The 16,734-nt window shown below is 43.0% G+C and overlaps 1 protein-coding gene across 29 annotated transcripts in view; it reads right to left on the bottom strand.

Annotated features, from left to right (window-relative positions):
- macf1a (microtubule actin crosslinking factor 1a) overlaps nucleotides 1-16,734 on the bottom strand; it is a 192,963-nt gene that overhangs the window by 22,381 nt on the left and 153,848 nt on the right. For 25 of the 29 annotated variants that reach the window (XM_078954826.1, XM_078954828.1, XM_078954839.1 and 22 more), the window contains 7 exons: nucleotides 5,655-5,816; nucleotides 5,107-5,277; nucleotides 4,176-4,342; nucleotides 2,104-2,263; nucleotides 1,459-1,788; nucleotides 1,200-1,284; nucleotides 849-1,075 (listed from right to left, as the gene is read on the bottom strand). In XM_078954826.1, coding sequence (XP_078810952.1) covers nucleotides 849-1,075; nucleotides 1,200-1,284; nucleotides 1,459-1,788; nucleotides 2,104-2,263; nucleotides 4,176-4,342; nucleotides 5,107-5,277; nucleotides 5,655-5,816 — 1,302 coding nt within the window. The remainder of the gene's footprint in view (nucleotides 1-848; nucleotides 1,076-1,199; nucleotides 1,285-1,458; nucleotides 1,789-2,103; nucleotides 2,264-4,175; nucleotides 4,343-5,106; nucleotides 5,278-5,654; nucleotides 5,817-16,734) is intronic. The other 4 variants (XM_078954838.1, XM_023959968.2, XM_078954836.1 and 1 more) reach the window with 1 other exon arrangement.

Here is a 16,734-nt window from a genome sequence, read left to right as displayed (position 1 = left end):
ATACAAGATGAAGTCAAAGCAGGATAGAAACAAAAAATGTCAGTGAAGAAAGGGAGAACTGGAATACAGACACTTGAGAAGGCAAAAATCCTTTCAAAAGCTTTTACAGACATGAGTTATCGGTGTTGCTATGGTAACCCAGCTTTGGGTAGGCTGATACTGGAGAAGCTGAAATGTCATGAAAAGAGCATTTTGAAAAAAGACTAATAAACAGCAAGATGTTTTTTTTAAAAGAACATCTTCAAGAGGATGAAGAATTTCTCTTTTAAATAATTATACAACAATGCAAATTTACTCTAAAGAGTCTTTGCATGCAGATAGAAAACAGCAATTTCAGCTCTGGCTTACCAAACTCACAAAATTTACAATCTATTTTCCTTAAAATTAAGTTTAGTTTATGAAGTTTAGATTGTTTATCTACAATAACAGCAAAATAAAACACAAGCTGCTTCGAATTTTTAACATGGCTACTGAAAATTCTCTGGACTTTCTGAGGTTCTTCAAATATATTTTTAAAATGAAGTGCTGTCACGAGTAAAATATGCGCAACCATTGAATCATGGAGGGAGAAATTATTAATTGTGGTTTGTGTCCAGATGGAGTCGTGTAGATCAGAATAGAGCTGGAAAAGACATAGCCTGGAGCAAGATTCACATTTTGCACCAAACCTCTTCCAACTGTATGTGGCGGACATATCGAATAACGACAGTCCAGAGTGAAGGCCGTGTGCTACACGCACATTCAAGAATGCGCGTCTTGAACGGGTGTCACATGCCCAGAGTGTACATAGCATAAAATACTTAAAAACGATCTTTTTAAATCCAAACACTAAAAGACTCCTCCCCTACCTTCTGCCTCTCCTGGTAGGTGGGCGTAGCATCAGATTCAGCATCGTTAAGCTCTGCTTCCACAGCATCCAGCCACTGACTGAGGTCTTCATGGGCGCTGGCGAAGCGCGTGGAGAGCTGCAGCACCTGCTCAAGCGTGCGCAGCACTTTGCTGCTACCGGCTGTCATCTCAGCATAGCGAGACTTGATCCCATCCAGCTTCTCCTGGATCAGGAGAACTTCTTCACCTGTGGGGAGGACATGCGGCTCAGGTGAAAATTTTCTATCTCAGTCGACGACAAATCAGGAGAAAAATGCAATAATAATAAAAGAGGTGTGCAAACTGAACGATAGTTTTAACATGATGATCACCTGTGGTCTGCTTGAGTAAAGCTTGTCCGTTCTTGATGGCCTGGTCTACAGTTTTCTTCCTACTCAAGATTTCTTCATTTAGAGACTAAGAAAAGAAAAACAAAGAAGATTAGCACCAGTCAGATTTTGTCCATTGTTGCTGGCAAAGGCTTGATCTTGTATTTAAGGTGAAACCAGGTTGAAAAAAAAGGAAATGAGATGCATCTACATCACATTTCTTCAGTTCCACAGATGGATCACTGCGTTCAGGAAGTCGTACCAGGCTGTGTTTGTGCTGCTCGTTCAGAAGCTGGGGCTGGTAGCTCTGTATGGAGAACTGCGACAGCCTCTGAGCCACCTCCTCCAGCCAGTTCAGCACCTCCACCTCCTCCTCCCCAAACAGCTGAGCGTTGGCCAGTGCCTGCTCCAGCAGGGCCGCCCGCCTCGTGCACCAATCAGTAAGATCTGAGTGACCTGACCTCACCGCCCCCACACGCTCCCCCAGCCAATCCTGATCGGCCGCACAGGTGATGAGCGGCCTCAGTGAATGGCTGAGGGACTGGAGTTGGTCAACCTCAGCTTTCCGCGAAGAAACGGCTTCTTGGAGCGCCTGGGAAGTGTGTGTGTCAGTGTGTTTGTGAGTGAATAAGAAAAGGAGTGAGATAACAAAAAAACAACAGAGAGCAGATGGATAAATAAATAAAAGAACATGGAGATGACAAATCATAGACGGAAAAGGTGCAAAACACCACAAAAATGCCAGAACTTATTCAAACTTGACAAAACTGAAACAAATATAAAATGAATGAATGAATGTTTGTTTCTGCTGTACATGTGTGCGATTGTCCTAAAGTGACTGTGTGTTTTAACTTCATAACTGCAGCTGCATTCAGACATGAGGCCTCTGGTTTGGACTGGTCTGTACCTTGTGTTTGACGATCTGCTGGGAGATCTTGGCTGTCTGGGTTCCCATGGGCTCTGCGGAGCTCAGGCGCCTCTCCGTGGCACTCAGCCATTCTCCAAGCGGCTCCAAGGCTTCGTGGAACTGAAGGGCTAAAACCTGCAGCTCTTCCAGCTGCCTCTGTCTGTGAGGGGGGAAGACAAAGACATGCACTCAGGTTTACACACCTTCCTTCATCCTCTGGGAATAGAAGAAAGCTTTTTTATACTTTTCTAAAGTTCTTAAATAAAGGTCAGACACATTTTTCCAAAAGTCTCATATATATTTAAGATGTTTTTTTATGATTTTCTGTAATATATTTTTTCTAGTCATCAGATAACTTTTAAGAATACATTTTGCTTAACCTTTATTTTCAATATTCAAACTTTTAAGCTTTTCTTAAAACAATATATTATTTTTTAAAATGTTCATTTTTTTACTCTTTGATGTCCTATTTTTTCTTCTAGAAATTTTCATTTTTCCATATGAATTTTGATCTCAGAGTTGTGGCTCTTTCCCTCATAATGCAGAGAAATTCAAAATCTGTGATTATATTTAGTTAAAAATCACAGGACTCATCTCAAAACCCCAACAAAGAAGACAACATAGAAATTCAAAGAAATATTACCATAATCTTTTGAAAATTGTGACTTTTTCCTCAGAATTCTGATAAAAGCAAAACTTTCCCATCAGCCCTTCTTTTCATGTGGCTCTAAATTTTTCTATATTTTTGTCATAATATTATACAGCAACATACAAGATTTGGATTTAAATCAAAAACAAAAGAAAATGATCAAAAAAAGTTGAATCCAAGCTGAACGCTTAGGAATTTCTGAGGCAGAAGGAGCTTTAAAAAGTGAAGGGCTCCTATTCTGTGTTTCTGTGTGCTAAGAAAACCCTATAGAGTATTATGGTAATTATTTATAGCAGATGGTGAAGAAATGTCTGATAAATCACTGACGCTCTTTCTGATGTTTGAAGCCCGCTGTCAGGCATCAGCACAAAGATGTGCAGCATCAACACAGGTTTACATGAACAGACATGTCAGAGATCTCCACCTCTACAACCGCCCTCAATGAATGTGTCCCGTCTACAAGGATTTCCACAGGACAACAGAAATGTCCTACAGACCGTACAAACCGACATTCGTGACAGACGTATGTCGCTGAGATCAGACATACTTCATGAAATGAAAACGAGAAGCTACAAGGAGATAACACTCTGTTTCCAATTCACCCCATCAGAATGAAAAAACTCCTAAAAGAAAAAACTTCTATCCGCTCGACTTCAGGAATTCTTCTGAAGCAGCCACAAATGTTTATGGCTCATCTACTGATGTTTAAAGTAAAGATGGCAAAGATGAACGTTATGTATGGAAAGAGCTCCTTTCTACAGTGCAAATTAGGGCTGCACGATATGAGGAAAACTTGCGATATGCGATATTAGTGATCAATATTGCGATAACGATAAATTTGCGGTAAATAAACAAATAGAAAAATAAACAAAAACATCATTCCCATTTCATTGCAACAGTTTAAAAATTATACTCCAAATGACCCTCATCGACATGGGGGACAAACGTCAGGGTGGCTAACCCTGGTCCTCAAGAGCCTCAACCCTGTCTGTTTTCCAATTCTCCCTAGACTGCTCGATAATGATAACCAAAATCAGGTGTGTTCAGTCAATCAGGATGTGAAATCACTTGAGTCAGCCAATCAACAGCAAGCTGGTTAAGGAGAGCTGGAAAACAGGCAGGGTTAAGGCTCTTCAGGACCAGGGTTAACATAATAGGCCTCCATCTGATTGGTCAACAATGGGAAGGCGTCCATCTGATTGGTCAAAGCATAAAGGGATTTATTTGATTCGTTAAATGCTTCAAGCTGCTAGAAGATTGTTTTAACACATTTTGGGTTTGCGATTTATTGCGATATTCGCCGTCTTTTGCGATATGCATATTGCAGAGCTGGATATTGCGATAACGATAAATTTGCGGTATATTGTGCAGGCCTAGTGCAAATATTGTTGTAAGATCCTAAAAATCCAGGGGTGTGGGATACCTGCTGCTGGCCTTGTCCAGCAGGTCAGACCATCTCTGTGACAGACTTAAGAGCTGGCTCTGGATCTTCTCGCGGTCCTGAGTGTCTGCTGTGGATGCAATCCTCTCTCCTTCAGCACGGATCATCTCTACCGTTGGCCGGCGGTCGTCCAGCAACCTCTGAAGCAGCTGAGGGACAGAAATATACAGTTAAAGCGAAGGGGAAAACTACGGTATCTTCAAAATGTTCACAATTGTCATCAATATTGATACTAAACATGATTAACATGTTTAAAAAATGTATTTTCAATGCTTTGATGAAAACTGCATCTGGTATCCGTACACAAACCTACAGTGTTCATTTAGTAATCATAATGTTATGGCTTCTCTTTCAGGCTAAGGGGACTGGCTCAGGAGGGGAGTATCTTGGGGGGTCTGTGCTGAGGATGGTGCCCCCACAGCCTGGACTCAAACAGATTCTGGAGAGGTGGTGTCTCCTTTACATCAAGGTTGTAGAAAAATCCTTGACTCTCCTTCGTTTGCAAACACTCTTAACCTCTAACACTGAAAACTTCTGACCACCGAAAAACAAACTGTCCTGACTGATTGATGAGACAGGGGGGATTGATCACTAATCACAAACAGACACACGCACAGGACATGCGTGCTGGACACACAGCAGGAGTGCATGAAACAATGTTCGACCTGTTTTTGCTGCATTTGTACAGCAACGGTCAGCACAGATGCTGTGAGTGTGTTTGTCATTTATGCATCCGTCATAATAAGTACGGTAACTGTTTAAATATTACTAATGACGTGTTTTATTAAACGTTTTAGTGAGCTGTTCTACTTTAGCTTTACTTTTGTTTCTGGAAAACCTTTGTGTCTCAAAAACAGCTAAATAAAACCCAAAACTAGATTTTAGTCCTCTTCCTCCTCCTCCATCCTCCTACCTTCTGTTCTTGGATCTGGGCCTTGACCACGCGGTATTCGGCAGACGGAGGCTTCTGATTAGCCACCAGCTCTTCTGTGTCGTTCAGCCAGCTTAGCAGAGGCTCCAGCGCATCCTGGAACTTCCCACAATGCAACAGTGCTTCCTGCAGCTGGGCAATCCGCTCTGCCACCTGGGACCAAAAATATGTTTGTGAGAGGACGATGACTTTTATACATTTTCAAATTTCCCTTCATCAGAGTTTGTGCTTTTAATTTTAAAGAAATCTATGTTTAAAACAACTGAGCTAATTGGTTGAGGAAGCTATATTTTATTCTGAAAGACCTTTAATCTGTTCCTTAAAAAAAGATTGTATTATTGATCTAAATATTAAAAAATCTGCATAATCACACTGAATAAGAGCAAAAAACACATAATATCTGGATTTTTTAACAAGGTAAAGCTCATATTTTGATCAATCTTTGCTGTATAGCGTAAGGCGGTGAATTCTGAAATCATCTTTAAAGCAGCAGTCTGCATGAGGGCAGCAGCTTTGGATCAGAGTCCTACCCGCTTGTTTAGTGAGTTCCATCGCAGGTTGGTGGCCTCCAGGTCGTGCTCCAGCGCCTGCGTGTCCGTGTGCTTGGCTGCGCTCTGGATCAGCCCCTGTCCCACTGCGTTGATGTGCTGCAGCTTGGGCTGAATGCTGTCCACCTGCTCTCGCTCCACAGCCTGAGAGGGGAAGACGGAGAGAAGATGACCTTAACATCTAGAGCCATGAAAAACAAACAGATCATTTAAAAAATAATATTCCGAAAAATCTATTAGAAGCCCCAAATTTACATATTTGAATGTATTGGGGGAGAAACAGCAGCGGGGATGTGAAGAGACAGAGAGGACAGGCTGAAGTGAAAAAAAATGGGGGGATTACATGGATTACTTTCAAACGAGTCAGGGGGTTGGCTGGAAAAAGCTGACACACAAACACACATCCCCACACTTCACGGGTGAATACAACCTTCACTTAATCACACACAAAGGAACTCCTGAGCTGCACCAGCAGATGTTTATAGAAGATAAACACATACAAGCTCGCCTGTCTGGACTCATAGCTCAGGCGTACGCATGGCGGTGAGGAGACGGAGCCATCTTGTGATGACAATGGAGGCGGCCGTCTGGCAGTAAAGACAACCAGACTCCTGGTTGCAGCTAAAAACGGTCCTCTGACAGTGAAACTTTCAGCTACAGGATAGGAAATGCAGACGCTAATCAAAACAACAAAAAAACGTTAGACACGTGGGAAGAAAATATCTAAATACTTTTTTTGAACCTCTGCAGATTCATTTTACATATCAAACTATTAAGCTTAACACTTTAAAGAAGCTTCCAGACCTTCAAAGTTTTGCCTTATTGTTGTTTTGCTTTTTTACAGAGCTGAACAGGGAGTGTGTTGCAGTGACAGAAAAACTCTGCTGCATTCTTTTAACCATCAAATCGTCTCCAATTATCCAGAAAATCCACAAAAGCAGCTTTGCAATTCCACACCATTTCACCATCCAGAGCCGTTTCACCACGGGGGAAATGTCCCTGTATGCGATGAAATCCTGCTATGTCGGGATGTTGGCCGCAGTGATGGGGGTGGGGGTCCTCGAGGAGTCCTGACATTTCTAATAAACCCTCAGAGGGGAAAATGGGGCTACTGGTGGTTTGATGCTGCAGCAGCAAAACCCAAATGGCCACACATAGAGGACACACAAACACCAGAATATGGTCAAAACAAGGTCTGCGGGAAAAATCGCTGGTTTGGCGCAGCGTGAGTGTGGAAGAGGGGGGAGGAAAATTCCAGGGAAAATGTGGAAATGAGTGTTTGACTTCCAGTAGGCAGTAGGGACATGAAGGAAGTGGCACAAAGCTTCCACATTTTAAATGGATCAGGAAAATATCTAAAAATATTCAGTTACAAAAAAAGATTCAACTTTAATTTAACCCAGCAACAGAATTTGAAAATACGTTAAATTTGTTCTGTCTTCATTCTAAATTATTTCATGAACAAACTGAGTCTCAAAGTACGTGCTTGTAAACCTGATCCTGAATGTCATTTTAGCCTGGTTTACTTTACCCACATTAAATTCAAAGGTTGAAAACCTGAGTTAAAGACTCACTGATTAAAACTGTCATGTTCTTGTGGCATTTTTCTAATTATGGAGGTCATATATTAAGAAAACGAATTGTATTTATTTATTCGAATTGTTGTGAATCATTAAAAAAAAGCATATTTGTGAGGTAGAAAATACTCTAGGCAGGTCACAAGTTAGATGCACCGCTCCATTCTGATGAATCCACTTGCAGACAAATAGATCCATGTACGTCTTAGTGTGGCTCAATAGCTCTGATATTTGTTGCACCGGTAATGTTAGGTTGGGGGTGTGAGGGGCTGTAATCTAGTGGTAGAGAGTGTAAAGAGTGGGACTATAATGTAAAGCCATATTAAAGTCCTGAAGGTTTCACCTCTTAGTTACAGTGTCAAACACATTAGTCTACATTTTAAAGCTCTTCTGTCAGCTCATGTGTTGACGTTTACAGACTTTTTCTGGAAGTTTTTGGTCCAAATGTTTCTGAATTACATGCTTGCCATAAGTTCGACAGGTTTATGTTCATCTGCTGCAAGTTTGGCATCAAAGTGAGCACATGCACTGCAGGTGGAAATCAAATCTGAATGGGCAGTTTGTGTGTTTTCTGTGAGGATGCAGCTGTGTTGTATCGATGGGCGTCTCTGCTGCGTGCAGCAGGAAGTCTGTCTACCAGGACAACAATGGCTGCAGCCGTGACCCCCTCCACCCTTTATCCTTGTGACGCTGTGTGTGTGTGAGAGAGGGGGGGGGGGCATGGAGTAATGCAGAATGAAAATAAACTAGGTACACCCATTCATCATTGCCCTATTCGCTGAAATGTAAATGCATTGGCTGCCGGGCATGAGTTGTTTTCCTGTGATTTCTCCCTCTTCTTTCTGTCCCTCTTTCAGCTGCCTCCTCCTCTCCTCCGCTCCTTCTCTCTGCAGCTTAGAGTGTCCGAATCCTCCAAACCAGAGCTCTGGAAAAAGTCCCACATACTTGTCATTCCTCCCCACCTAAGCAGCAAAACACGCACGCACTCTAAACTGAGCCTGACTTTCTCCACCCATCAGCCCTCCCTCGAATTGTCATTCACTTCTTTAGCTCTGCTTTAGCTCCAACTATTTTTTTTATCTATTATAAAAACATTCCCAGTGGTCTTTTTATTATGATTATACAGCTTTTAGCCAAAATCTAAAAACTGGTATTATTTTCTAGGACAGTTTCTGCAGAGCAGCAGTATTTCATTAGAAATTCACCTTTGAGTTGTGGGTGGGACTTCCCATCATCTAACATTACTGGTGTAACAAAAATGGCAAGCAATGTCAGAGCTATCCAGGTGTACAGCTTTTAAGCCAGCTTTGAGCCAGCTCAGACAAGGAAAACAAAGACGTGCATGGATCTTTTTGTCTGCAAGTGGATGCATCAGAATGGGGAGGAGAAGGGAGCTTTTGGCTTGTGGATATACCACTTCCAAGTTTTTTCCAAAATAATTTTTTCATCTGCTCCTGATTCATAACAATTTTGAATGAAGAAATACTCATATATGCAAATTTAGGAGTAATTTTCTCAATATATGTCCTCCATTATTAGAAAATGCCACAAGAGCATGTTAAAAACACCAAAAACAAAATTTAATCAAAGTGGGTTTTAAAAACCATCTCTGCCTCAGATGCCCACTCTTTTTCTTGTCTGTCTTTCTCCGCCTGTCCATCTGGACTGCAAACCCACATTGGCGTCCTCACTTCAGTCACGGTTTCTGCACCAACAGCCAGTGAAAGAAAAACAAAAAACGCTGGGATGACGGTGCATGTCAGGGTAGCTGGAGAATGCAGATGTGGGAAATGGATCAGTTGGACATGTGGCTGAAGGTTGCAGCAATACTGCCTGACATGCACATTTTTGAGTCCTTCACCTCATGAGATCTTTCAAGAACCTTAACAAAACTATAAACTTAATAAAAATTTACTTTTCTATTAGTTCAACTAAAAGAAGCAGCAGTTTTTTCATTCATTCAAGTAAAATTCAACCTCATCCCATCTGGAAAATAAGAGACGGAAGCAAATCAGGTGAACCACTGCAGTGACGACAGATCAGGTTACAGAGTTCATTGTACTGCTGCGGTCAACTAGCAGTGCTACATATCATCATCCAACTCGAGCTCTATGTTTTCATCAACAAACATAATTGATATTTCAATGTGTATGAATGAACAAAAGCTAAATATTTAACCATCAAAGGGAAAATTGCTGAGGAGATGAGCAGCCGATTATTTCCAACCTCAAAGCTTTATGTTGGCTGTGGCTGAGTTGACGAGTGTTCATAAAGAAGAGGAAAGAAAGGAAATTGATTCGTGAGGAAAACCGAGCACCCCGACTCCTCATGCCAGCAACAGTCACACCCGTCTCCTCCACTCTCACACCGTTCCCTCTTTTCCTGTATTTCAAGCCTCGTCCTTCCTGGCTCGCTCCTTTCTCTTTCAGGAAGAACAATTAAAACAAAAAATTTCCAAACACCTAAAGATGGAGACAGATTTTCCACCAAGGGTTTGTTTTCGTTCCATAGCTTGAGTACCGGTAAATCTTTTAAAGTTTAAAACAAACTTCATTTGAAACCAACAGATTGATACAAAACTCATGCAAACGTGGGGTGCCTTCAATACATACAGACCAAACTTCTTCTGTAACCTCGTCTTCCTGTTCTTTTTCCTTTTTCTAGATAAAAGCTTCAACAGTTCCCTATGTGGGATCACTGTGCTTTTATTTTGGGGGTAAACTTCATTTCCTGTGATGCATAAAAATAAATAAAACTAGTAAAACAAAAGACAAAAAACTTCATTCCCTTCATCCAAAATCTCATTTTGAATCCATCATCAGTTGAACATTGGCTGCTGCCTCTGCTTTGATGTTTTCCAGAGTACCTGAAAAACTGTCCCCCCCTCCCACAGTTTTCTGCCTGTCACTGGTTAGTCCTGGAGGCGGATGCAGCGATCCACAATTATCACATCAATCAAAGCGAATGGGGGAGCCGTGGAGCTGAAGCCACCTGGCTGTCTCCTCTCTGCTCAATGATTGCCTCCCACTGCTTCAGAGATGAGGAGCAGGATGTTCGTTACATTAAACCATTTAAAGCTTGTTTGTTCCTGAAGAAAAAGTGTAGACTTTTCTGGTTAATCAGTCTACTTGGATCTTAAAGTGCTAAATCTGTGCAGCTCAAAGCCACACTTCATATTGTGAAAACTTAAAAATAATTAGAAGAATTGTGGAGGAGCTGAAAAATATCAGTGCCGTAGCTCCAGGCGGAAACACAAGCAGCTAAAAGAATTTCCTTTCAGAGAAGCCTGCTGTCTGTCGGTCAGTATGAACTCAGGCAGCATGCAAAGAGAGTCCATCTGTCTGTCTGTCTGTTGGACACACAAACACCTTCTCCTAACAATGAGCTCCATGTTAATCCCGGGTCCTTCTGCTTGGCTCCGCCTGCCAGTACGGCTCTCTTATCATAGCTCCAAGGCCTCGTGCAGAACTACAAGGTGCTTCCTGGTAAAAACAAGCACTTCCACAATGTACCCCCCCCACCACCACCACCACACACACACACCTCCCCTTCCTGTACCGCCTCCTTTGTTTTCCTAAATTCTGTCAGTGAGTTTCTCTGTCCTCCTCACCTCTTCATCTCGATGTCATCTCTCAATTCATTCCTATCAGCAACTGAACATCAGAGCCGCCTGTTGTTTGTTTTGTTGCGTAACTTGGATTTGCACAGCAGCACAGCATTAAGGTGGAAATGTACAAAAACTGTAACAAAGAGTTGGAGCAGCAGCAGCAGCAGAGATGCAGGCCCCTACTTGGCTTTGGAACATTCTTATCTGATACCTAAGTTTAAGCTTCACACACTGTGCAATCAACCCCCCCCCCACCCCAACCCCGCCCCCTTTCAAACCCACAGTTTTAACTTGAACCTCCTTATCTCAACTATAAAACCATCCAAGCACGCAGAAGCAGAGGGATGTTTGTGGACAGAGTGAAAGAAGAAAGATGACTGCGGCTCATGCTATCACCAATCTTGATTTGTTATAAAGTACGAAAGACTTGAAGCAAAAAAAATAAGATTAAAGTCCCACAGATTTTAGCCAAAAAAAAAAAGAAGTCATTTCCTAGGACATAGTTTCTGCAGAGCAGAAGAAGCTCAGCAGAAAATGTAGGCAGGCCTTTGGAACCTTCGCCCATTTCCCATGATCCTTTTGTTTACACTTTCTTCTGCTCGATTACAGGCCCTTACAACCCCAAGCTAACATTAGCAGTACAACAACAAAGGCGAGCAATATTGAAGCTATCCAGCTGTACAGTTTTGAGCCAGATGCCAGCTCAGACAAAGAAAATGACGTTCATGGATCTAGTAGTCCACGAGTAAATGCATCAGAATGGAGCAAAGCAGGGAGCCTAAGCCACAACTACAAGATTTTTCCAACGCCATTTCTTCATTTGCTCTTGATTCATAGTAATTTGACTAAAGAAATACTCAGAAATGCATTTTTAATCTTAATTTTCTTTATCTGTGTCCTCACTCATGAAAAAAATGCTACAGGAACATGTTAAAAACACCAAAAACATGATTTTCATTGGAGCAGGTCTTTAAGATAAGAACATAAAGGTTCAGAAAAGCTCGTCGTCTAAATGCCTTGCATAACTGCTGTTCAAAACACAGCAAAAAGTTTTTTTCCCCTCAGTTAAAGAAGGCAAAATAAATGCACGCCCACTATAAAATGTGACATTTAAAACCAAATAAAGAAAAACCCGTCATTTCTATTTCCCTTTATATCAGTCAGTCTGGTTTTTCAGTCCCGATTCACACTGAAGCTCGTTGCTGCCTTTAGTCACTTTTTCGATTTCAGCTTTTCTTCAAAAAAGCAATGCTGCTTTTGTCCTGAGAAGCATTGCACAACATAAGTTTTCTGCAAACTTGTTTGTGATGTATAAGCATAGAAGATATGATTATACGACCCTTTTCAGGTCCAAACCAGCACTATCTGACGTCAACAACTTTTTCCAGGCTTTTTTTCTTCCCTCAATCTGGAAGTCATGTCAGGTCATCTGCTCTGCAGCACACCATATCTGCCTTCATTAAACCAAAGCCGGAGGGACTGAGTGCAGAGAACAAACAGACGTTGACTGATAACAAACACAATGATCTCCCACACTCCTCAAACACAACAGGGGGAGGGGGCAACACATGCCTGATATGAAATAGTGTTTTGTCCTGCATCCTGTGCATGTGCAGTGGCCTTTCACAAGTCACCTGTTTTCTCTTCATAGATAAAAGTCTCTGAACATTTGATCATCTTTGAGGTATAAGTTCTCACTCCCCAACAAGTAGAACCTATTTTAAAGGTTTCTATGGGGAAATTAAGAGTCTATGATCAACAAGAAAAAGCAAACAATGAGTCAGAAGGATCAGATGTAAACTTGAAAGAATGATAGGTTGTTGATGCAACCTGTTAGATGCAAACACTGTTTTACATGCAGCTCACATTTCAGAGGAACACAACAGAACACTCATACAACACAAACAAGAGCTAATCCAGAGAATGTAACAGTGATTGAGAGTCCTGCAATGCAAACCCCATCTTCCAGGCTTCATTAAAGATCCACTTGACACAGCAGTAACCTTGTCTACACAGTGCGGACGATTGGATTTTCATAAACCGTGACTGTGATCATGACGTTTCTCTCCACAAACAAACAGGGCATCATCTTCAGACATTTCTCACACCAAAGACATATGAAGCGGAAAGCCTCAGTGATGTCTCAGACATGTAAGGACAGACACATTTAATTAAATGCAAAAACATTTTCCTGGGTTGTCTTGCCCCTCAAAGGTCAGTGTTAAACAACTGAACAACAAAAACTTTATTCAAAATAGAAGAACTTCAGACGACTAGAGGACAAACTACCTCCCTGACCAATTTTGGGAGAATTTAAGAAATCCTGACTATTAAGAAGCCAAATCAGGTGTTTGAAATTTGTCTTGCGAAAGACAATCTTTATGTTAAGTATTCAGTGCCTCAAAACAACCCATTATTTAGAAAAAATTACAGAAAATAAGTGAATAAGCTCCTTTGGAACAATTTACAACTCTTGCTTAATCCCACTTTCATGAAATTGTCTCCAAATTGTAAGATTAAATGAATCCAAAGGCTTGAGCATACCTCTAATTGCGTCTCCGTCTCAGAATATGGTATTGAAGCTGGTTTGTTTTCTCTGTTTTTACTGTCAGGCGCTGTTTCCAGGTCTGTGGAAAAAGGTGGAACCACACTCTGGTATGCGTCCAGCACGGGTACACAAGCTTGTGATTGCTGGCTGGTGTCTGATTGTGCAAATAGGTTCTGCAGCAGGCCTGGCTCAAGCTGGTCCCACTCCTGTCCTCTAGACACCACTCCAGGAGAATCCAAAGTAGAACCATCCGACTCCCAGTCACTGTCACCTGTCACAGATCCCAGGAAAAATTCAACCCCATCCAACCCAGACTGGTTCCCTTCAGAGTAGGAGTCAAGGTCTACTTCCTGAGTTTCTTCGCACGCTGAACCAATGTCTGACGAACTGGGCTGGGGTCGCTCAGGAGCTGCCATGTAAACAAAGCTGTCAGGTGAGAGAATGAACCCCCCCTCATCTTCCTCACCCCCTGGGTCCTGGCAGCAGGGTACTTTGAGGATAGGACTGGGAGGAATGGAGTCCCCAAGTGGAGAGGGTGGGCAGTCACTGGGGTACTGGGCAGGTACAGAAACAGCCAGGTAAACAAAACTATCGGACATCACGAAGGCTTCAAAGTCTTTGGATTGTGCACCGCAGGCATCAGACGTTACAGATGACGGAGATAAAGAAGAAGAAGGGACTGAGGGCTGAAGGAGGGCCAGAACAGAAGAGTCTGGTTTAGGGGTGCCAGCTATCACTCCCGCTGCAGTTTCCAAATCTGAAGCTTGATCAGGCATGTTCAAACCTGAGGCTACATCACAAATAGAAACCAAGTTCTCAGTATCTGACACAACAGAAGTCCCTTCTGTGTCACAGTCTGTTACCATGAAAGGCTCACTGGATCTTAAGGAGACGGCCTCGTCTCCACAAAAAGGCTGGGGGTCAAAATCCTGTTTACATTCACTGTCGATATCTTTTTCTGTCATGTGCTGAGGCTCAAGGGAGTCATCTAAGAGAACCCCCTTGCCATTGTTCAAACTTGACGCAAATTTGTCATTCATACTGCCCTCAGTTGGAGATTCCTCATCTGTTTTTAGTTCATTCAGCTTTATCTGCTCTTCAGCATACGGGTTGAGGGGGCTGTGGCATGAAGAGGGTGCCGTCTCTTCACAATCAACTTCATCATGCTCTGATGAAGCTCCACTATCCAGATCTGTCTCACTCTGAGTTGGTCTGTGGTCATCGCATACCTGGGTGACGTCACTAAGCCCAGTTCTGTCCAGTTGGACGACAAAGGCCCCACTGGAATCAGATTCCAGCTGCTGACCCAGAGCAGAGTCTGTTGGAAAGCTCTTCTCCTCTTCTTCCATCTTTACAGCATCCTCGTCCATGAAATCAAAGTCTTCATCAATAAAACCATGTTCCTTTTGATGATCTTGTGCTTTCTTTGAGTCAGAGTTTTCTATATATATGTGCTTAGGACTAGTTTTCTCTAAGGCAACATAACCAGGCTCTGCAGACGTGACTGAATCTTGTAAAAGCATTTCTTTGAAATCTACGCAAATGCTTTTTTCTTCCTCTTTTTTCACCTCTGCTTCTAAACAGCTAAGAGAGTATGGATCACAGAGGGGCTCTGAGTCGACGCTCATCTCAATTCCCTCTTCCTCTTGACATTGCCTCTCCAGCTCAAGGAAAAGGTCATCTGACTCTGCACCAGAGCTGAGGCAAGGTGATGCGCTGGGCGCCCTGAGGCCCTCAAAACCAGTAGGTGGGGTCAATAGAGGCCAATTCCCAGAAGAGGCTGTTAGATCCCATCCCTCTACTTCTAGATTTTCCCTGTCCCAAGACTGGGTAATTTGCTCCCTATTTTCCATTTTAAGAACAGCCTCCCATTCTCTTTCCTCTCTCTCATTCATTTCTTTCTCTATTAGAGCCCTTTCTTTTTTCTCCACCGCTCCTTTTTCCTTGGCTTTTATACTGATCTGCTCCTGCTCCTCGTCTTGCAGCTCCTCCAGTATCCTACGTTCATCCTCTTCAAATTTAAGTTCAGACGCTGTGCGTTCTCTAAGCTCGCCTCCAGGAGAGGCCCATCCTAGCAACCCTTCTCCATTTCCCTCCTGACTGATACAAGGGGAGAGGGGTAGACCCCCATACAAAAAACCCTCTTCCTCCCTCAAGAAGGGAGATGGGGGGTCTAGAAGATAAAGTGACTCCTCATCTGTGCTGTTATCTTCCCCTAACAAAGGGGGTAATGGAGGTAGTACAGGGAAGTTGTGTCTCAGGCTGGCTTGAGTTCTTTTGCCTGTTGTTATACTGCGGGGCCAAGTGCGGGCCTTAGTAGGGGGGCAGAAAACTGGTTTGGGTGGGAGAAGAGGGGCACTATCTCCTTGGTCTTGGTCCAAAAGAGGAGATTCCCTCTCAGAATCCGAGTTCTTAATGGCCTCAAAGGTCTCCTCTGGGATGTGTCTAATTGCAGCTTTAGAGGAGCTGGGAGTCCGTCTGTGCTCCTCCCTCTTGAGTTGATCCTGCCGAGGCGAGCTGGGACTTTGTTTTGGTGTGTTTCCAGACACCTGAAGGGCTTGAGTCTGGCCAATGGCAAGTAAATGTTCTTTCAAAGGAGATGGCAGAATGTGAGTCTGCCTCTGTTGTCTCTGTAGTACAGGGTGCTTTTGTCTACTGAGAGGATGCTGCTGAGGAGGCAAAGGGCTGAGTGTGGGTGTTAGGGAGGGTGAGATGGAGACGGGAGGAGTGTGCGGTGCAGATGATAATGGGGAAGGAGCATATGGAGTTAGGGAGGCTGTGGAGGAGGTAGGGGTAGATGGGGTGAGATTAAAAGGGGCAGGCTGAAGAGGAGAAAGAGGACTTCCTGCTCCAGACAAACGCTTCTCTGCTCCTTCAGCAGACGAGAGCTCAAGCCTTTCTGCAAACTCCGGGAAACTTGGGGGCATGAAAGATTTCCAAGAACGTCGGTTGGGGTTTTCCTTTTTATCTCCACCTTGATGCCGCCTTTTGGCCACTGCGGCCACACCACCAGTTCCAGATGAAGATGGAGCCATGGTTAGGTTGGACCCAATGATACCAACCGGCGGTGACATAATCTGAGCATCGCCCGTTAGCTTTAGGGCATCAAAGATCACCCTCTCGTCCAGTTTCTTTACTGCACCAGCATTCTCAACAGTTCTGCAGACAAATACACCACCTAATTCAGCTCCAATGGTGCCATTGCTTGACAGTGTACTTCCCTCTCCTCTACCCTCCGCACCAGAGCCTAAAGCTGTCCTTGAAGGTTGACAAAGCTTGGTTCCTTGATCTATCTGTTCATTGATTCGCATTGTATCATAAATCGATCGT

Source organism: Oryzias latipes, chromosome 11 (assembly GCF_053564925.1).
Source record: "Oryzias latipes strain Hd-rR chromosome 11, Olatipes_Hd-rR_3.1".
Classification (NCBI taxonomy): Eukaryota; Metazoa; Chordata; class Actinopteri; order Beloniformes; family Adrianichthyidae; genus Oryzias; species Oryzias latipes.
The sequence above is the reverse complement of the archived record's forward strand: the minus strand, read 5'-3'. Positions and strand labels throughout refer to the sequence as shown.